Raw genomic sequence first — 18,031 nt, 5'->3', positions numbered from 1 at the left:
TAAATGAGCAGCATATTGTGACTTTCCCAAGATGACAGCCCATATCCAGCCCCTGGCTGTAAAGATAAGTACCTCTAGTACATGTTTCACCACTGCATCTGTAGTTCCAAACAGATCAACCCCAGTTATTCCTCTCACATCCGATTCCACTGCACCAGGGGACAGGTTTTTTTTCCTTAGACCTTTGAAGGGATAGAGAATGGGATGAAAGACATAATAATGTTATCTAAAACAGCACAGTATCAGAAACACAGAAATTACAGTGAAAGAAAAAGGGAAAAAACTTAAGAAAGAGACTCAAGAATTCCTATTTCTAAAAATGTTTAAAGTATTTAAGTACATTCACTATCTTCTCTTCTGCTCCCTTAACCCTTAAAAACAGATCCATTACAGGAATTTCTTTCTAGAGGAGGCCAACCCAAATTTCTGACACACTTTAACCTCTTCCACAAATCTTACCTTAAGAGGTGTCTGCCTCAGTTAGTGCCCACTTTCTACTCTTCACAGTTAGTGCCCACTTTCTACTCTTCACTGTTCTTGAAATGTGGCTCCAAATGGTAACCATTCCATTTCTACTCTCAACTTCATATAATTTACAGCAAGTTTTTCCCCATCATTTCAGAATTTTTTTTTTTTTAAAGACTAGTCAAGTGCAATAGTAAGAATGGGGAAAGAGTGGAATGAGGAATTCGATCTGTAACTGATTGTGAATAATCAACTGAGATAACTCACTATCTTCAGACTAGCCTCAAAAAATTTGAAAGGAAAGCCATATGAGGCGGGTGTAGTGGCTCACACCTGTAATCCTAGCAGTTTGGGAAGCCAAGGCAGGTGGATCGCTTGAGCCCAGGAGTTTGAGACCAGCCTGAGCAACATGGCAAAACCCTCTCTCTCCAAAAAATACAAAAACTAGCTGGGTGCAGTGATGCATGCCTGTAGTCCCAGCTACTTGGGAGGCTGAGACAGAAGGATGGCTTGAGTCCAGGAAGTCGAGGCTGTATGTTGGCGCCACTGCACTCCAGCCTGGGTGACACTAGACCCTATCTCAAAAAAGAAAAGCCATTTGAAGATGCCACAGCTCAGTGTTTCTCAACTCGAAGCCTTTAGACAACTGATGGGGGAAGTTCCAAATGGGTTATACCTATTAAGTACAAAACAGATATTTGATAGAAGATAATGTAAAACCACAAGCCATGTAAAAAAGTGTACTCATGCCTACTACTTGAGTCTTGGACAAGGAACAAGATAATTAAAACAGTCATGTCCTTTTAAGTTCCTGTTTAAAAGGCTGATTAGAGATTTGAATACTTGGACTTTGCCATTAAAACCTTTGGAGGCTAAGTTCACTGGGAGGAATTCACCGGTAACTTAAAAACAATGGAAAAAGACACCAGAATAATAAGAGTCTTATTTGTAGATGACCCACATATATGACTCAACTACATCCATCTTTAAAACCGGACTGTTTGTGTTATAGTCAGAACCAAAATTATGATAACACTACTACCTTACATTCGGAAAGTACTTCGTGGTTTTCAAAGCGTATGTTACGTGACTGGATTCTGTTAACAATGCTTTGGAATAAGCAAGTAGGTAAAAGTCTAACAGTCTGTAGATGAGAAAAAAGAATTGAGACTAAAATCCTATCTTTTGAAGTATTATAGGGGGAAAGTAAAAGATGAAATTACCTAGCCCTTGTAATTTTTAAAAATAGTTATGTATAATGGAAAATAAAAACTTTCATTGGCTCATGCCTGTAATCCCAGCACTTTGGGAGGCCAAGGTGGGTGGATCACGTGAGGTCAGGAGTTCTAGATCAGCCTGGCCAAGATGGCAAAACCCTGTTTGTACTAAAAATACAAAAATTAGGCCAGGCACAGTGGCTCACGCTTGTAATCCCAGCACTTCGGGAGGCTGAGGTGGGCGGATCACGAGGTCAGGAGTTCGAGACCAGCCTGGCCAACATGGTGAAACCCCATCTCTACTAAAAATATAAAAATTAGCTGGGCATGGTGGCAGGCGCCTGTAATCCCAGCTACTCAGGAAGCGAGGCAGGAGAATAGCTTGAACCCAGGAGGCAGAGGTTGCAGTGAGCCAAGATAGTGCCACTGAACTCCAGTCTAGGTGACAGAGCAAGACTCCGTCTCAAAAAAAAAAAAAAAAAAAAAAAATTAGGCAGGGTGGCACACGCCTGCAATCCCAACTACTTGGGAGGCTGAGGCAGGGGAACTGCTTGAACCCAAGGGGTGTAGGTTGCAGTGGGCCGAGATTGCACCGTTTCCCTCCGGCCTGGCAAAAGAGCAAAACTCCATGTCAAAAAAGAAAAGAAAAGAAAACCTAAGTCATTTTAAGCCTAAACTCTGCCATCTGTAGGAAAATATAAAAATTTAGGTTTAATTGTATTTATAGTCATTGTTTTAAAATTATAATGTATCTCTTCCGTTACAGTGGCATCTACACGTTGACACTGAAGAAGCAAGAGCTTAGAAGGCTACAACAATTTCAATTATCTTGTCCTCTGTCCAAGGTGAGCACTTAGCCAACAGGTAGAGGGAAATCAAGCTGAAGCTTTACAATATACTCTCCCAAACGTTCATAAATACTTTATCGCTGGGATGCCTCCTTTCACTTATTTCACTTGTCTCTTTAATAAGATCTGTCAACTTTTTCTAATGAGTCTGTTATATGAAACAGATTCAAAGGAAAATACAAAGATAGACAGCTGTGAGAAACATCACCTCCAATAAGCTTCAACAAACACATTAAAAGGAAAGCTGTATGACAGAATGGAAGGCTTTGTTTTATTTGCGTGTAACGATCCAGGAAAAGGGGAAGGGCAAAAACAGACAGATGAATGGTGACAGGCAGTGAAAAGATACTTAGAGAAGAAATATTTCCGCCATCAACAAGCCACTCACTAGGACTGAACGACAGATGGAAAATTTCTACAGCAGCTACCCAAATCCAGAGGACACTCTCAGAATGGACCAGTTTGATGCACACCTCCCAGTGCGGACAAGGAAAAGCAGTAAAAAGAGAGGGATGATAACAGGATTTGGCAGCAAATTGATACTTATTTAGTAGCCATTTCAAAGACTGAGCTTGAATTACATGGGCTTGACATGCAAAGGTATAAGCATATTAAAATAATTTAACTGTCAGTTTACTTGGAAGCTCAAGCTAAGAAAGTAACCTTTTATATGTAGGCTTGTTAATATATTCCCTTTTAAACAAATAGTTTTTGCCAGGCCAAGACAAAAGTTTCAGGTTAAGCTAAGCCCCATAGGGCTCAATCCTCATGGGAGAGGTATCAAGAAATAGGTTTTCCTTTAAAAATTTCTGTTCTCTGTATTCTCTTATTGCTTATCTAACTCAGAGAGTGTTCCTTTCAAAAAAAGATAGTGGAAAAAAAAATTAGAACTAGTCCTCTAAATCTGTGGGTATTCATACTCTTATTCAGACCTAACTTCTCCATTTCAGAAATATTAGCACTGGTCTTTAACAGATCGAAAGGCGAATTCCTCTTCCTGTTTTCATATTTATTTGAACCCAATAGTAAAAAAGAACTCTGCTAAAAAGAATATGCTGATTTCTAGAGAAGAAAAGTATAAAAGTCTAACCCAAAAACCTCTCGTACTTTGTTAAATACCAAAGCATCTCCTTCCACTCTGGTTAAGGGGTTACTGGAAGTCAAGAGTTGTGGGTAAAGAACAACACTTAGAAATAGTAAAGAGAGCATTAACATTAGTACAGCAAGTTAGCACAAAATCCTCACTATCACATAAATAAAGTATAGCAATTGCAAGGTTATTATATAGTAATCCATGCACTTTACACATTCAAGAGCAAGTATAAACCCCATGGGGTCACACTCTGTCCCTCTCTTCTCTGATCTAGGGCCCTTAATTTTGATGTAAAAATGTTCTGTCTGCAAAAGACAAAGTATTTTGTACTCTGGGCATTTCATGATCACCAAGAATCCAACCACCTGATTGCCCCCAAACTGCTTAGCTAGACCGCAGGGAACATGCTGAGCTGGTATCAGGTGGCACAAACATTACTCTTAGAGTACAGTCCTTCTCAACCCGGTGTTCTGGAAAAGAATTAAGTCTTAATTTCTGAAAGCATCAGTTTAGGTATGTAACAAATTCTCTGTGATCCAGAAAAGCATTAGCTGTATACCATTCTTAGAAGAACTATGAAAACAGTCACTGAAAGTACTTTCTATAGCACTTAATTTTCCCACAGAATCCAGGTTGACAAAGGCTATTCTAAATAATTGCTGGTTGGACGCAGTGGCTCATGCTTGTAATCCCAGCACTTTGTGAGACAGAGGCAGCCGGATCACTTGAGGTCAGGAGTTTGAGACTAGCCTGGCCAACATGGTGAAACCTCGTCTTTACTAAGAGCAAAAAAAATTAGCCGAGTGTGGTGGCATGTGCTTGTAGTCCAGCTACTTGGGAGGCTGAGGCAGGAAAATTGTTTGAACCCAGGAAGTAGAGGTTGCAGTGAGCCAAGATCATACCACTGCATTCCAGTCTCAGTGAGAGTGAGATTCTGTCTCAAAGAAAAAAATTGCCTCTGATCAGCTGGAACAGCATGAATTGGGATCCAATCCCATCAGGCTCCTATATCCTGAGACAGAGAGAGTACTTTGAATGTGTGCACAGTGAAAAACCATGGAAAGCCATATAGTGAGGTTACTGGGAGAGCAGATGCAAAGCTCCTTGGTACTGGCAGTGAGGAGAGGACACAGGTTCGTAGTGCCTGTGTCTAGCTCCTCCTGTTGGCATGGCTGGTCACAACTGAGTGTACTTCAAAAAACCTTGTCAGTCTGATGAAAAACTGCAATGGCAAAGCCCTACGGAAAGAGAGTAAAACTGCCCTATCTCAAGTAGGTCTTGTTTATACTACTCCCTTTCATTCTAAACCTTTGAAAACCACAAAGACAGCATGATCCAGAGGTTCAACTCTGCAACTGTCCCCATCTCCCCTTGTTTCTATGCTACATTAACCTAAACAACTGCTACTGCAACATTTGAAATGCTGTATCCCAGAATCCCTATTTTCAGGTTGCTGCTCATTAGTGGTCTATAAGAAGAAGTGCCCGTATTGCCCCAGCCCCTACGCCACAGTGGAGTTGGGAACAGTTATCACCTCAGCTGCACAATGCAGAGGATGACTCCTTTACTACAAAGAACCAGACAAAGATCTATGAGGGGGCCTTCCTTTTGTACAACATTACATGTTTTGTAGTCCAGTCACTGACATTTCAGAGAACTCAAATCTCCAAGAATTTCTAAGGAAATGAGAAATAAACAACAGCCTGGGAGCTGTGGCTCGTGCCTGTAGTCTCAGCACTTTTCGAGGTAGAGGTGGGCGGATCACCTGAGGTCAGAAGTTCAAGATCAGCCTGGCCAACACGGTGAAACCCTGTCTCTAATAAATATACAAAAATTAGCTGGGCATGGTGGCACATGCCTGTAATCCCAACTACACGAGGCAGAGGTATCAGAATCACTTGAACCCAGGAGGAGGCAGAGGTTGTAGTATGCTGAGATCGTGCCACTGCACTCCAGCCCAGGTGACAGAATGAGACTGTCTCAAGAAAAGAAAAATTAAAAAAAAAAAGAAAAAGAAACAAACAACAAATATTAATTGGTCTGAGAATTACAGCATTTAGTGTTTGATTTCCCTATTCCAACACAAAGCGCTTCCACCCATGTTACAGGTACAGTCCATTTTCTACATTTAAATTCTCTAGGCAGCACTTTCTTAGATCTCCTCTACATAAGACTGAACATTTAAATCCTTGTCTCAAAATCAAGATATGTAAACTGTAAAAGGAGGAATTATCCCAACTATCCATAACCTACAAATTATTTAATTTCTAGTCCTAAATCTGTCTATTAAAAGGTATTCTGGGCCGGGCAGTGGCTCACACCTGTAATCCCAGCACTTTGGGAAGCCAAGGTGGGTGAATCACTTGCGGTCAGGAGTTTGAGACCAGCATGGCCAGGATGGTGAAACCCTGTCTCTACTGAAAATATAAAAATCAGCTGTGTGTGGTGGTACACACCTGTAATCCTAGTTACTCAGGAGGATGAGGCACAAGAATGGCTTGAACCTGGGAGGGAGAGGTTATAATGGGCTGAGATCGTGCCACTGCACTTTAGCCTGAGTGACAGTGAGACTCCATCTAAAAAAAAAAAAAAAACAGCGCCAGGCGCGGTGGCTCAAGCCTGTAATCCCAGCACTTTGGGAGGCCGAGGCGGGTGGATCACGAGGTTGAGAGATCGAGACCATCCTGGTCAACAAGGTGAAACCCCATCTCTACTAAAAATACAAAACATTAGCTGGGCATGGTGGCACGTGCCTGTAATCCCAGCTACTCAGGAGGCTGAGGCAGGAGAATTCCCTGAGCCCAGGAGGCGGAGGTTGCGGTGAGCCGAGATCGCGCCATTGCACTCCAGCCTGGGTAACAAGGGCGAAACTCCGTCTCAAAAAAACAAAACAAAACAAAACAAAACAAAAAAAACAGGTATTCTGGACATAAAAATCACCAACACCTAGAACCCAATCATGCTCCCTGCACTAGAAGAAATCTAGTAGAGAGATTTTACTATTTTTAAATAAAGCCACAGCGTCCAAGAGTCCTGTTTCCCTGTATTAATCTATTATCAAAATTTCTTTTTGTCATACATGTATTTTTTTCTAATTGCAGTGGAAAGCCTGATTCTTAATCAAACGTCCCAACAGTATATTGATTTTAACCAGAAGCTGATCTAACTATAAAGTTAAAATTTCTTCAAATCAAATGAATTCTCTAGAGTTACCTCTTTTCTTAGAGACTTCCAATACGAAGAACTATCAAAGCAGATTCAACACCCTCAGAAACAAAGATGCTATTATAAAACAGAATATTCTAAATTTTCCAGTTCTAAGCCAACTCTCCTCACTGTTTTAAGCAATTGCAGTTTTGCACCAGACATGACTAGGTAGTCCCCTGAACTTGGGCAGCTCACCAGAAATATCCCAAACGCGCACAGTCTGGTCCAGGCTGGCTGATACAACCAAGTCTTCTGAGGGGTGGAACTGAGCACACATTACATAATGGTTGTGTCCTGTTAACACACTGCAAGAAAAAAAAGACAATTAGAGGTGGAAGTCAACAGACTCCTAAAATACTTTTCTGCATATTCAATAATTGCTTATCCAATTATACTTTTATGGAGACAAAGGTAGGTCATTCTCCCAATTCTAAACTAATAATAACAAGGCCAGTCAGCTATTTTAACAATAGTTCTCTTCTTACCTCTAATGCTTTGGTATTTAAATATTACTAATTTCAGGAGAACTGAGATTGCATAGTTCTCCTCTCAAAAATATCGAAACAAATGGAATCTCAGTAATCCATACAGTAAATATCTGAGTTTTTAGTAGGGTATCCCTCTAAAAGGCCATCACTTTATTTATTCATTTTATTTTTTGAGATGGAGTTTCGCTCTGTTGCCCAGGCTAGAGTACAGTGAAGCGATCTCCATTCACAGCAACCTCCGCCTCCCAGGTTTAAGCGATTCTCCAGCCTCAGCCTCCCTATTAGCTTGGACTACAGGTGCGCACCACCATGTCCGGCTAATTTTTGTATTTTTAGGAGAGACAGGGTTTCACCATTTTGGCCAGGCTGGTCTCGACCTCCTGACCTCAGGTGATTTGTCTGCTGCAGCTTCCCAAAGTGCTGGGATTACAGGCGTGAGCCACCGCGCCGGGCCAAGGCCATCACTTTAAATGGTCTCTACTTCTTCACGGAAAGTTCTATGTAAAGCTCCAGCCCCAAACACAAGACAAAGGTTTAGAACATGACTCAGGTTTTATGGGAAAATTACCGAAAACCAGCTAAAAGTTTGTGTTCTAAAAAGCTATATAATTTCTCTTCCTGGTAAGAAATTATTGAAAGATCCAGATTCATATATGGGAGTGTCTCTACATTTATTATTTTGCGCTTAAAAGCATCTTACAAATACAATAAGTAATTAATCAGCAGACAGAGCCCATTTGGGAAGGGAGAGGATTGTTCTAAGAGAAGCTGATTATGAAAAACTAGGAAAAATGAAGACTCTTTTTGAGCCCTCTGCCTCCTGCTTTACCAAACACAGGTTCTAGATTGCCAATTCCACACTCGGATGGTCTGATCATCTGAGGCACTCAGAATCCAGGGATATTCCTGAAAGATATTCCAGACAAATGCTTTAAATATCAAACACATTTATTCTATCAGGCTCTTGTAATCATTTTTCTCTAAAGAATTCTACTGCTTAACGGCTCAGCTACATTAGCCAAGGGGCTGCTGCTTTTGCTATCAGGTTAGCTGTCTCCTTTTCTCTACTACTCTAACAGCTTTTCTCAGCCTTGGCACTTTCACCTGCAAGACTTAAGAATGGAAGCCAGTCAGAGGCACAATAGATTCTCAGAGGCAGATAGTAAAATACACATTTACATTTAGTTCTGTATATGTGTGTATGTGTGTATTTATATTTATATATAGTTAATAATCTAAATTAAGATCCTGTGAAAGGCTCTTCTATCTTTAACTCTAGGATGGGAATATTATTTTATTGTCTGACTCTTTCTGTTCAGTTTCAAAAAATTCCCAAGTCTCAGCAACCAAGGCAGAAAGTAACATGTAAAGACAATTTAGCCTTTTTGGAGTCTGTAAGATTGTCGAGAAAAGGAAGTGTTTCCTACCTACACTTCCTTCTTACTACACTTGTTAAGCTTTGTGTTAAACACTGAAATAGATGGTATCTCTACCTTCAGTATTTAGCTCAAAGCTTAGCAAGTACAAGGCACACACGTATTTATTGAGCTGGTAAAATAAAAAAAAAATAAGGTTTTTCATAACGTTACAGATAGACGGCAACTTGCTCTAGGGCAAGGGTCTTCAGGAAGTCCTTTAGGCAATGACAAATAATTCCTACTTAATAGATTATCTTATCGAGTGGTTATCATTCTCAAATGTTTAAGTTGTAATTTCCTAATTCTCATTCTCTGCTATCCTAAAATTTTGTAATGAAAAAAAATATATACTCAACCAGTAAATTATTATTTTATCATATTCTTTCTTTTTTTTTTTTAAATTAAATTTTATTATTTTGCCATAACAAAGTAACCTCCTACTTTTCCTTTTTCTTTCTTTTTTTTTTTCTTGAGACGGAGTTTCCCTCTTGTTACCCAGGCTGGAGTGCAATGACGCGATCTCGGCTCACTGCAACCTCCGCCTCCTGGGTTCAAGCAATTCTCCTGCCTCAGCCTCCTGAGTAGCTGGGATTACAGGCAAGCGCCACCATGCCCAGCTAATTTTTTGTATTTTTAGTAGAGACGGGGTTTCACCATGTTGACCAGGATGGTCTCGATCTCTCGACCTCGTGATCCACCCGCCTCGGCCTCCCAAAGTGCTGGGATTACAGGCTTCAGCCACCGTGCCCAGCTATCATATTCTTTCTAACTTAATTCAAGAGACTTAATTTACTGGCAATCAAGTAATAGTGCAACTTAATGCTAATAGCACAAAATTATAGGGAGATCCTGCCAGGTTGCGACTGGACTCAGAGGTTGAGAGTCTGTAATCTGTATCTCACTATCTAAATTTATTATGATACCTGGCAGGTCAAAGAACATAGTAAGTCTGGCTAAGGGAAAAGCCTGCACCAGCCCCAAAAATCGTAGGATAGAGGGGCATGAGTGTTAATACTTCAAAACGTTTGTTAGCACATCAAAAAGTCATCTTATTTTGATCTTCGTCCAAACATACCTACCACTTACTGATAATACCCTACATGAGATTAGCCTGTAAACTTTTGTTTTCTGGTACAGCAAACCTGAAATCAAATCCTTACTTTTCCTTACACAGAAACAATGACTTCCCATAGAATCTACTGCATCCAATAAAATTAAATTCAGTCTAATCTCAAGTGCTTCCTTTTGTAGAAAGAAACAAAGCAGAGGCCGGGTGTGGTGGCTCACACCTGTAATCCCCGCACTTTGGGAGACTTAGGCGGGTGGAACACGAGGTCAGGAGTTCAAGACCAGCCTGGCCAAGATGGTGAAACCCGTCTCTACTAAACTACAAAAATTAGCCAGGCATGGTGGCAGACACCTATAAACCCAGCTACTTGGGAGGCTGAGGCAGGAGAATTGCCTGAACTTGGGCGGCAAAGGTTACAGTGAGCTGATATTGTGCCACTGCATGCCAGCCTGGGCAACAGAGTGACACTCCGTCTCAAAGAAAAAAGAAACAAAGCAGAAAGGTCAATACTACACATACCCTAGAAGAGCCACTCCAAAAACATAACTCTGTTATCAAAACATGGGTTCTCAAGGATCAAATAAAGATTACTATGGGGAAATTAAGAATACTCCAAAACTAGCACCAATGTGGCTACTTACATGATGAAAAAATGTGGTGCGAATATAATCTAAGTGCCCAAGCAATGTGAAAAGGCAGCGCCGAAGCTTGTAATTCCAAACCTGCAATGACAGAAATCAAACTGAGAAACAGATATATAAAGTTACTGAGCCTCCGAAAGGCTGATTTTTCTGAGCCTTTCAGAGGCTTAGTACCTTTACAGAAATATAAATATGGATTTATATATATATTTGTATTTTGGCATTTCTAAATAGGCAGGAACCTTGGTGGGAAGCCTTGTTTAAGATTTGAGGAAAAAAGAACAAGAATGAAAATACAGATCAAATAAACAACGTGGGGTTGGGGTAGGATTAGGGAAAAGCTAGAGATAATATTGAAAAGTTTTCCTTTATTTGGGAAGAAACCATCTGTATTTAGTAACAGGAGATATTTATCCAGGTTTTGATTTGAAACTCTTTTTTCTACCGCCTAATTGTGCTCTCAGCTTCAGTACAGACCCCTTAAGTGCTTTACCCATCACTTTTAAAAAGTAGGGCAGGCTGGTCATGATGGCTCATGCCTGTAATCCCAGCATTTTCAGAGGCTGAGGTGGGTGGATCACAAGGTCAGGAGTTCAAGACCAGCCTGACCAACATAGTGAAACCCCCTATCTACTAAAAATAAAAAAAATTAGCTGGGTATGGTGGTGTGTATCTGTAGTCCCAGCTATTCAGGAGGCTGAGGCAGGAGAATTTGCTTGAACCCAGGAGGTGGAGGTTGCAATGAGCCGAGATAGTGCCATTGCACTCAAGCTTGGGCAACAGAGCGAGACTTCAACTCAAAAAAAAAAAAAAAACAAAAAACAAAATTAGCCAGGCATGATCCCAGCTACTTGGGAAGCTGAGGCAGCAGGATCACTTGAACCTGGGAGGCAGAGGTTGCAGTGAGCTGGGATCACAACACTGGCAACACTCCAGCTTGGGCGACAAAGCAAGACTCAGTAACTCCCGCAAACCCCTCAAAAAAGTAAGACAGATAGAAACCATGACTCTAAGGGAAACAGTAATAGTAGGGCATCAGCATCTTAGACTCCTAACTTGACAGCAAATGATGCCCATACATTTGTGGTCTGTATTTATCTGTCAAGCAAACAGACTTTAACTTATTACATGGAAAATACTACATTGCTCAGTAAGGCTGAGCTAAGCAGACAGACAATATCATATTCAGATGTGAAGCTGAGTCAACTACCAAAGTGCTAGGCATCAACTGACACAACTGAAGACAAGAAAACCAGCATCATAAATATAAAATAGCTTATCTTCCTCATTCAGAAAATACCCTAGAAAGTACAAAAATAAGAGACCAGATACATTTTTAATTTTAATTTTTTAAAATTTCTTTTTAATATTTGTTTATAGTCAATCTGGGCCAGCTTGTTACCATTCTAATTTTTAACTTTTCTTTAGTAAATCATAAAAATATTATTTCCTGTAACAAATTCAGAAAATCCAAAAGTATGATCTTTCAAACAAGAAAGCTGAGTTCCTTAAAGGCAGGGTTCTTGTCTATCATGCTCAACACTATACCCTTACCACCCAATACAGGGCCTGATACGAGTTAAGTGCTCAGCAAGCATTATGCAAGGAAACAAGAACATGGAGAGCCGAATTCTTCCCATAACTTACCTCTATTCAATCAGCTATATATAAATATACATGTACACAGTAGAGTTTTACACAAAAATTAGACCATACCATAAACACTATTCTTTAACTGACTTCTTTCCCCTTATGGAATTCAGTATTTTAAACTTTGATATTTCTGGCTTCAAAATGTCTTCACTCCTTTAATGGCCTATGTCAAACTCCAAAACTGTAAATCCTTAAAGACTTACAGGAGTTTTAGACCAATACTCTGACCATTTGCTGGGCTCCCTGTCTTACCCTTTGTAAATGAGGATTATATTAATACTGCATTTATCTGGATATAGCAAGCAATATGATGGTCCACAGATGATTACTTTTCTAGATAATCCCCCCTTTTATGAAAAAATGTTCAAGTTTATTAGTCATCAGAGAAACGTAAATTAAAACCACTGAATGGTAGCACTACACACCTACCAGCTAATAAAGAAGTCCTTTATTTTAGTAACAGCTTTATTGAGATACAGCTCAAATACCATACAATTTACTTATCTAAAGTATAAAATTCAACAGATTTTTCTATATTCACAGTTGTGCAATCATCAATTTTGGAACATTTTTATTCATTCCCTTAAGAAACTCATACCCAATAGCCATCACTCTTCATTTCCTCCCAACCCCTCCAACCCTAGACAATCACTAATCTACTTCTGTCTCTATAGATTTGCCTATTCTGGACATTTCATAAGTGGAAGATAATTTCTTTTCCAAAATGTTAGTTATTTTGGGAAAACTTTTTTTTAAATAACACCCCATTTTCCCTTTTTAAACAGATTATAAGAAACCCAAGTTAACTACTCTTGATACTCAATGTTCATCACTATAAATAACAAATACTAAAATATTACAACGAGGTGATATCCTTATGGGCTTTTGAGATCTATCGGGTGGTTTGAGTTCTGACTGCCCCAGAATGCAGTGCCTAAAAACTAGAAAACAGAAAGAAATGTCCTTCCTATAATTCTAATAGCTCTTTTCTCTGCAGGCAGCTGTCACACTCTTCACTCCTGTCACCTAAGTTCTGCAGTATAATCACAGTATATAACTTCTTGAAGTAGCTTATTAAAAAGACTTTCCCTTTTTATGAAGTAAATTTCACTGGTTTGGTTTGATACGTAGACTTAATGAAAACAGCTAAAGGAAGTAAATAGAGGAAATTTTGATTTATTTTTACAGTTTGCTAGTCTCTAGCACTAACCTTTGCCATTATCGCAGGCAGTCGTCTTCAAAGAATTGCCTACATTCTGTCTGCTTTCACACTAATGCCTTCCAAATCAAGCAATTCAAAGGTTATTTCTCAGTCTTGATCTTATTCTAAATGCTTTCTCTTTCCCAAAATTCTCTTCTTCTTTGACATCCAAGAGGCTTCTTCTCCCTCTTGGTTCATCTCCAACCCCTCGAATCACTGTTTCCCATACTAACTGTACTTCCTCTCTCTCTTAAATGATGATTTGTCTCCTTATTCAACCTACTCCTGGAGCAGTATCTTCCACCGCTTCTCCTTTGGCTCTTCCCTTCATCATGCCAACTCCCAAACATATTTCTAGCACAGACACCTCAACTACACTGTCCCCTGGGTCCCTCCCACTCATCAGAGATGAGATGGAATTCATTACCCATTCTCTTTCATTCCAGAAAACTATCTCCTCTTGGTTTTCCTTTCCTAGTTAATGACACCCCTTTACCCAGTGACCTAAACTAGAAGCCTGACAGTCATCTCATTTATTTCTCCTTATTCGCCCTCCAACATCGTCCAACAGACTTACTGATTCATTTCCTTAAATTCTCATATCCATCTCCTTCTCTCCATTTCAAACGCGACTATCTAAGCCCAGGTTTTCTAACTGGTATCTTTTCCTCCAGTCTTGCCCAAATCATCCTATCTTTTCTTTATTTACCACCAAGTAATCATTTTAAAAACATATACATCTGATATCACTCCTGTATTTAAGTTCCTTAAATGGCTCCTTCTTATCTGCATGAGTACTGCAAACAGGTACTCCATGATCTGGCCACTCTCATCTTCTGCCCCTTCTCGTATCATTTCTCCAGGTCTTCTCCATATAAAACTAGTAAGAGTTGCCCTGTATCTAGCTGTGCCATGCCTTTTGTCTTTGCACCTGGACTGTTCTTTCCTATTTCACTTTGAATATCTCCCTATTCTATCACTCACCAAACTATACAGGCTATTACTTGGATATATGTTTATCTCCTCTATTAGAAGAAAAGGTCCTTGAAAACAGACACCATTTCTTATTTATTTTTTGAATTCCAAAAAAAGAAAACAGTGTCTAGTACACAGTAACCATTCAATATGTTTGCTGGGTAAGTTCTCTGGATAATGTTGTCAAAAGCCTGAGCTCTGTATGAATGAACTTTCCTGTCTTTCAGTCCCTTCCATAATTCCCAAACCTTCCCACATGCTCTGTCCTTTATTCTCAGTCATGACAGACCCTCTGTACCTTAATCTTATAGTCATCTCCTCCGGAGACAAACAGTGGCTGCTGCTTATGGAAGTCAATGCCTCGCACTGGACCTGGTGGAAAAGGAAGGCAATGTGTGTTAGAGAAAGCTACCCTTTCTAATCTCTAAGGTGATTCCTATACAGGATTTTTCAGTTCTATCACTTCCACATTCTTTAAGCATAGAGGAATACATGCTAAACAAGGCTTAAAATACCCCCGGATATGATAAATATTTATACTCTTTTAACTTCCTCCTAGAAATATCTTACCATCATGTTCATCAAACTTGTCAATGAGAGTACACATCCGATAGTCCCATAATTGGATGACCCCATTATGTAAACTAGTCAAGATCCAAGGTCTTTTGGGGTGAAAGCTGAGCCCTGAAAAAAAACAGAAAATAATATAATAAGCTAACTAAGCCCATGATGTCATCTTCTGTCAATTCTGATAAGAAAAAGAGCAAGGTTAATCCTAGGTTCATTCATTCATTCAACATGCCTGATGATTTTTTATTGGATGCCAGATACCATGCATTTTATGTTTGGTGCTAGGTTTTTGTTACGTTCCTTTAAATATTGCTGGGCTTTGCTCTAGGATGCAATTAAGTTAACTGGAATCAGTTGATCCTTTCAAGGCTGCTTTTAGGTTTTATTACAGGAGGGCTACAGCAGCCTTTATTCTAGGCCTAATCTAGAACCAATATTAAAGCAATACCCATCTGAGGTATCTATTCGAAGCACTGTAATTTTAGGAAGTCTTTCCATTCTGGTCAGTAGGAACAAAAACTAGTCCCAGACCTGTGTGAGCTCTGGGGATTGCTTTGCCTTTTTCTTACCAGTGGTTCTTTTTCAGGTTTTGAATAGTTTTCTCACATGCAGATCAGTACTCAGACAAAGCCTGAGAGGATATTCTGCAGATCTCCAGTGCTCTCTCTGTGCAGAACCCTCTTCTCCAGTATTTTGCCCAGCAAAATCTAGCCATCTTTGCTTCCCCACACTCTAAACTTTTGTCTCCTCAAAAGACCTAGTGTACCTATCTATCATTAAAAAAAAAAAAAAAAAAAAAAAAAGACCAGGGGATTCCCCTCTTCATTGAAGCCTGAAAACTTTCTAGGCAGTAATAGGACTCCCCTTGTTTATTTCCCTTCTCTCAAGAATCATTTTCCTGCACTGACTGTTGCCCGATGTCTGTGGGGAATGTATGAACCTTTCTTTCATATATTTTGTTCAGTTATATAGTTAAGGTGGGAAGGTAAATCTGGTCCTTGTTATTCTATCATGAGTGGAAATGGAAGTCCCCAGGGGTAACAACTACTAACGGGTTGGAGTGTATCCTTTCTGATTTTTAATGCAGTTACTCATAAACATAGGCCTTAGCATTTTATGAAAGTGGGGATCACATCATGATGTTGTTCTGCAAACTTCTTTCTCACTTAACTATATAACGTGGATCTCTTTAAAGTACATATAAACACAACCTCACTCTTTTTAACTACAATGGACAAAACTACTACATTTATTCTAAAACAATTTAACTTTTTTCTCCCAATTTTTGACTATCAAAAGAGCCTACTGAAGATAATTCTACACATAATCTAGCCTGTTTGCATTATTATTGCTCTAGGCTGAAGACCAGTGAGATTGCTCAGGAATAGAACATGTGCACTTAACATTTTAGTACATGTAAATGTACTAAATGTAAAAACACTGTAGCAATATGCAGTCTCATTAAGTTTATGGAGGTGCCCATTTTGCACACAGGCTATTATCAGTTATTTGTTGTTTTGTTTGCTTTATAAATCTAAGACCCTCCCCCCAAAAACATAACCTCACTTTTTTTTTGCATTTCTTTCATTACTAGTGAGGTGGGACTATTTTCATTATTTATTGAACATTTACACTTTCTTTTCTGCATAGTCTATTTTTCCATTAGGTTGTTCTTTTTCTTTTTTTTTTTCCATTATGATATATAAGTACACTCAACAATGGATGTTTGCCTTCAAATATAACATCTTTGTTTTTTCTTCTCTCCTGCCCAGCAAGAAATTAGGAGCAAGAAAGAAAACTGAAAGATTACGAAGACCAATTTCAACTCTCCAGGTCTCAGAAATTCTTAGTGGTACCCACCTTTCAAGATCAAGTTTCTCAAGAGACTCAAGAAACTGCTCAGAATCTATTCACACATTCATAACAGCCTCCAGTTTTTAAGCTACTGAGTCTACACCAGGCACTGTAATAAACACACTCCATACTTTCTCATTTTAATTCTCTCTATAAAAGACTATTTTACAGATGAGGAAATAGAGACTTAGAGACCTTAAATAAATCACTCAAGTCATACAGCTTGTTAGTGGATGTCTCAGGATTCCAAAGCAAGCCCATCTGACTTCAAAGACCAAGTTCCCAACCACTTTGTTATGCTGCATCTTACTAAATATTCTAACCTATTTTTTCTAGGTATCAGGAGACCTTACTTGTCTGCTTTTCCCATTCTAACATTCTGAGGCTAATACTGCTATCTCGAAGTCATTTGCCCTCCACCCCCAACGACCCATGCTCGAGCTCTAGAGTTGCCATACTTAGCAAATAAAAATACGAGATGCCCAGATAAATTTGAACTTCTGGTAGACAACGACAGGCTAAAAAAAACTATTCACTGTTTCCCTGAAATTCAAATTTAACTTGGCATCCTGCATTGTATCTGGCAACCCTATTAAGCTGGGACTTTATTGGGTTTATAAGCCTTAAGGTACTATTTCCGGGTGGGAAATAAAGGCGAATGGAGGCACTGATGTTGAGATGGTGCAGCCAAGGCCTCCTTGAGTGAGGGAGCCACTACTCGTCTCCAGAAAAGCTACTGACTGATTCGGGTGTGAGTAACAGAGATCGAGACTCAATCCCCAGGGCCACTCCATGTAACACAGCCATCAAAAAGCCAACAGGTCACAGAGCCTTTGGAGCAGAACAATGCAAGTCGGGAGCACAGCCAAGACAGAGAGAAGAAAGAAGAGGGAGGGGGCCTAAGGAATCCCCTGCACTGTGGGAGCCAAGTTTTAGGTAAATCGAGGCCCAAGGACACACCGAAGAAGAGAGGACTGGAGAACCGCCCGCCAGGCCCAACCTCTCTCCCACCCTCCGTCTTCCTCCAGGTCCGTCTGATGGGCCCAATTCAGGCAGCACGTCTACCCGTTTTCTCTTTCCCTGTGTCAGCGCCGCCCCTGACATCCAGCCTCCATGTTCCCCCTTTTCTTCTCCGCTACCTTTGACCCGCGCGCTCTTGGTCTCGAATTTGGTTAGCATCTCTCAGGTCTCCGACTCCGACGTCTTAATCCGAGGCCGGACACACCCGGCTGCCCTTCGGACGCCTCCACGTCAGCGACCCTCTGCTGCGGTTTCCGGAAGCTCTTGGAAACGCGAATATCCGGTCTCTGGGGCTCCGGGCCACAGAGACGG

General features: G+C 40.1%; 1 protein-coding gene across 1 annotated transcript in view; it reads right to left on the bottom strand.

Moving 5' to 3' along the window:
- COPA (COPI coat complex subunit alpha) overlaps positions 1-17,993 on the bottom strand; it is a 49,177-nt gene extending 31,184 nt beyond the window's left edge. The window contains exons 1-7 of the mRNA XM_003937945.4: positions 17,839-17,993; positions 14,846-14,959; positions 14,574-14,647; positions 10,447-10,527; positions 8,148-8,224; positions 7,026-7,135; positions 73-182 (exon numbers count right to left, since the gene is read on the bottom strand). Coding sequence (XP_003937994.2) covers positions 73-182; positions 7,026-7,135; positions 8,148-8,224; positions 10,447-10,527; positions 14,574-14,647; positions 14,846-14,959; positions 17,839-17,878 — 606 coding nt within the window. The 5' untranslated portion in view covers positions 17,879-17,993. The remainder of the gene's footprint in view (positions 1-72; positions 183-7,025; positions 7,136-8,147; positions 8,225-10,446; positions 10,528-14,573; positions 14,648-14,845; positions 14,960-17,838) is intronic.
- Positions 17,994-18,031: the final 38 nt, after the last annotated feature.

The sequence above is a fragment of the Saimiri boliviensis genome, chromosome 19 (genome assembly GCF_048565385.1).
Source record: "Saimiri boliviensis isolate mSaiBol1 chromosome 19, mSaiBol1.pri, whole genome shotgun sequence".
In the NCBI taxonomy this organism is placed as follows: Eukaryota; Metazoa; Chordata; class Mammalia; order Primates; family Cebidae; genus Saimiri; species Saimiri boliviensis.
This window is presented reverse-complemented; position numbering and strand designations above follow the sequence as displayed.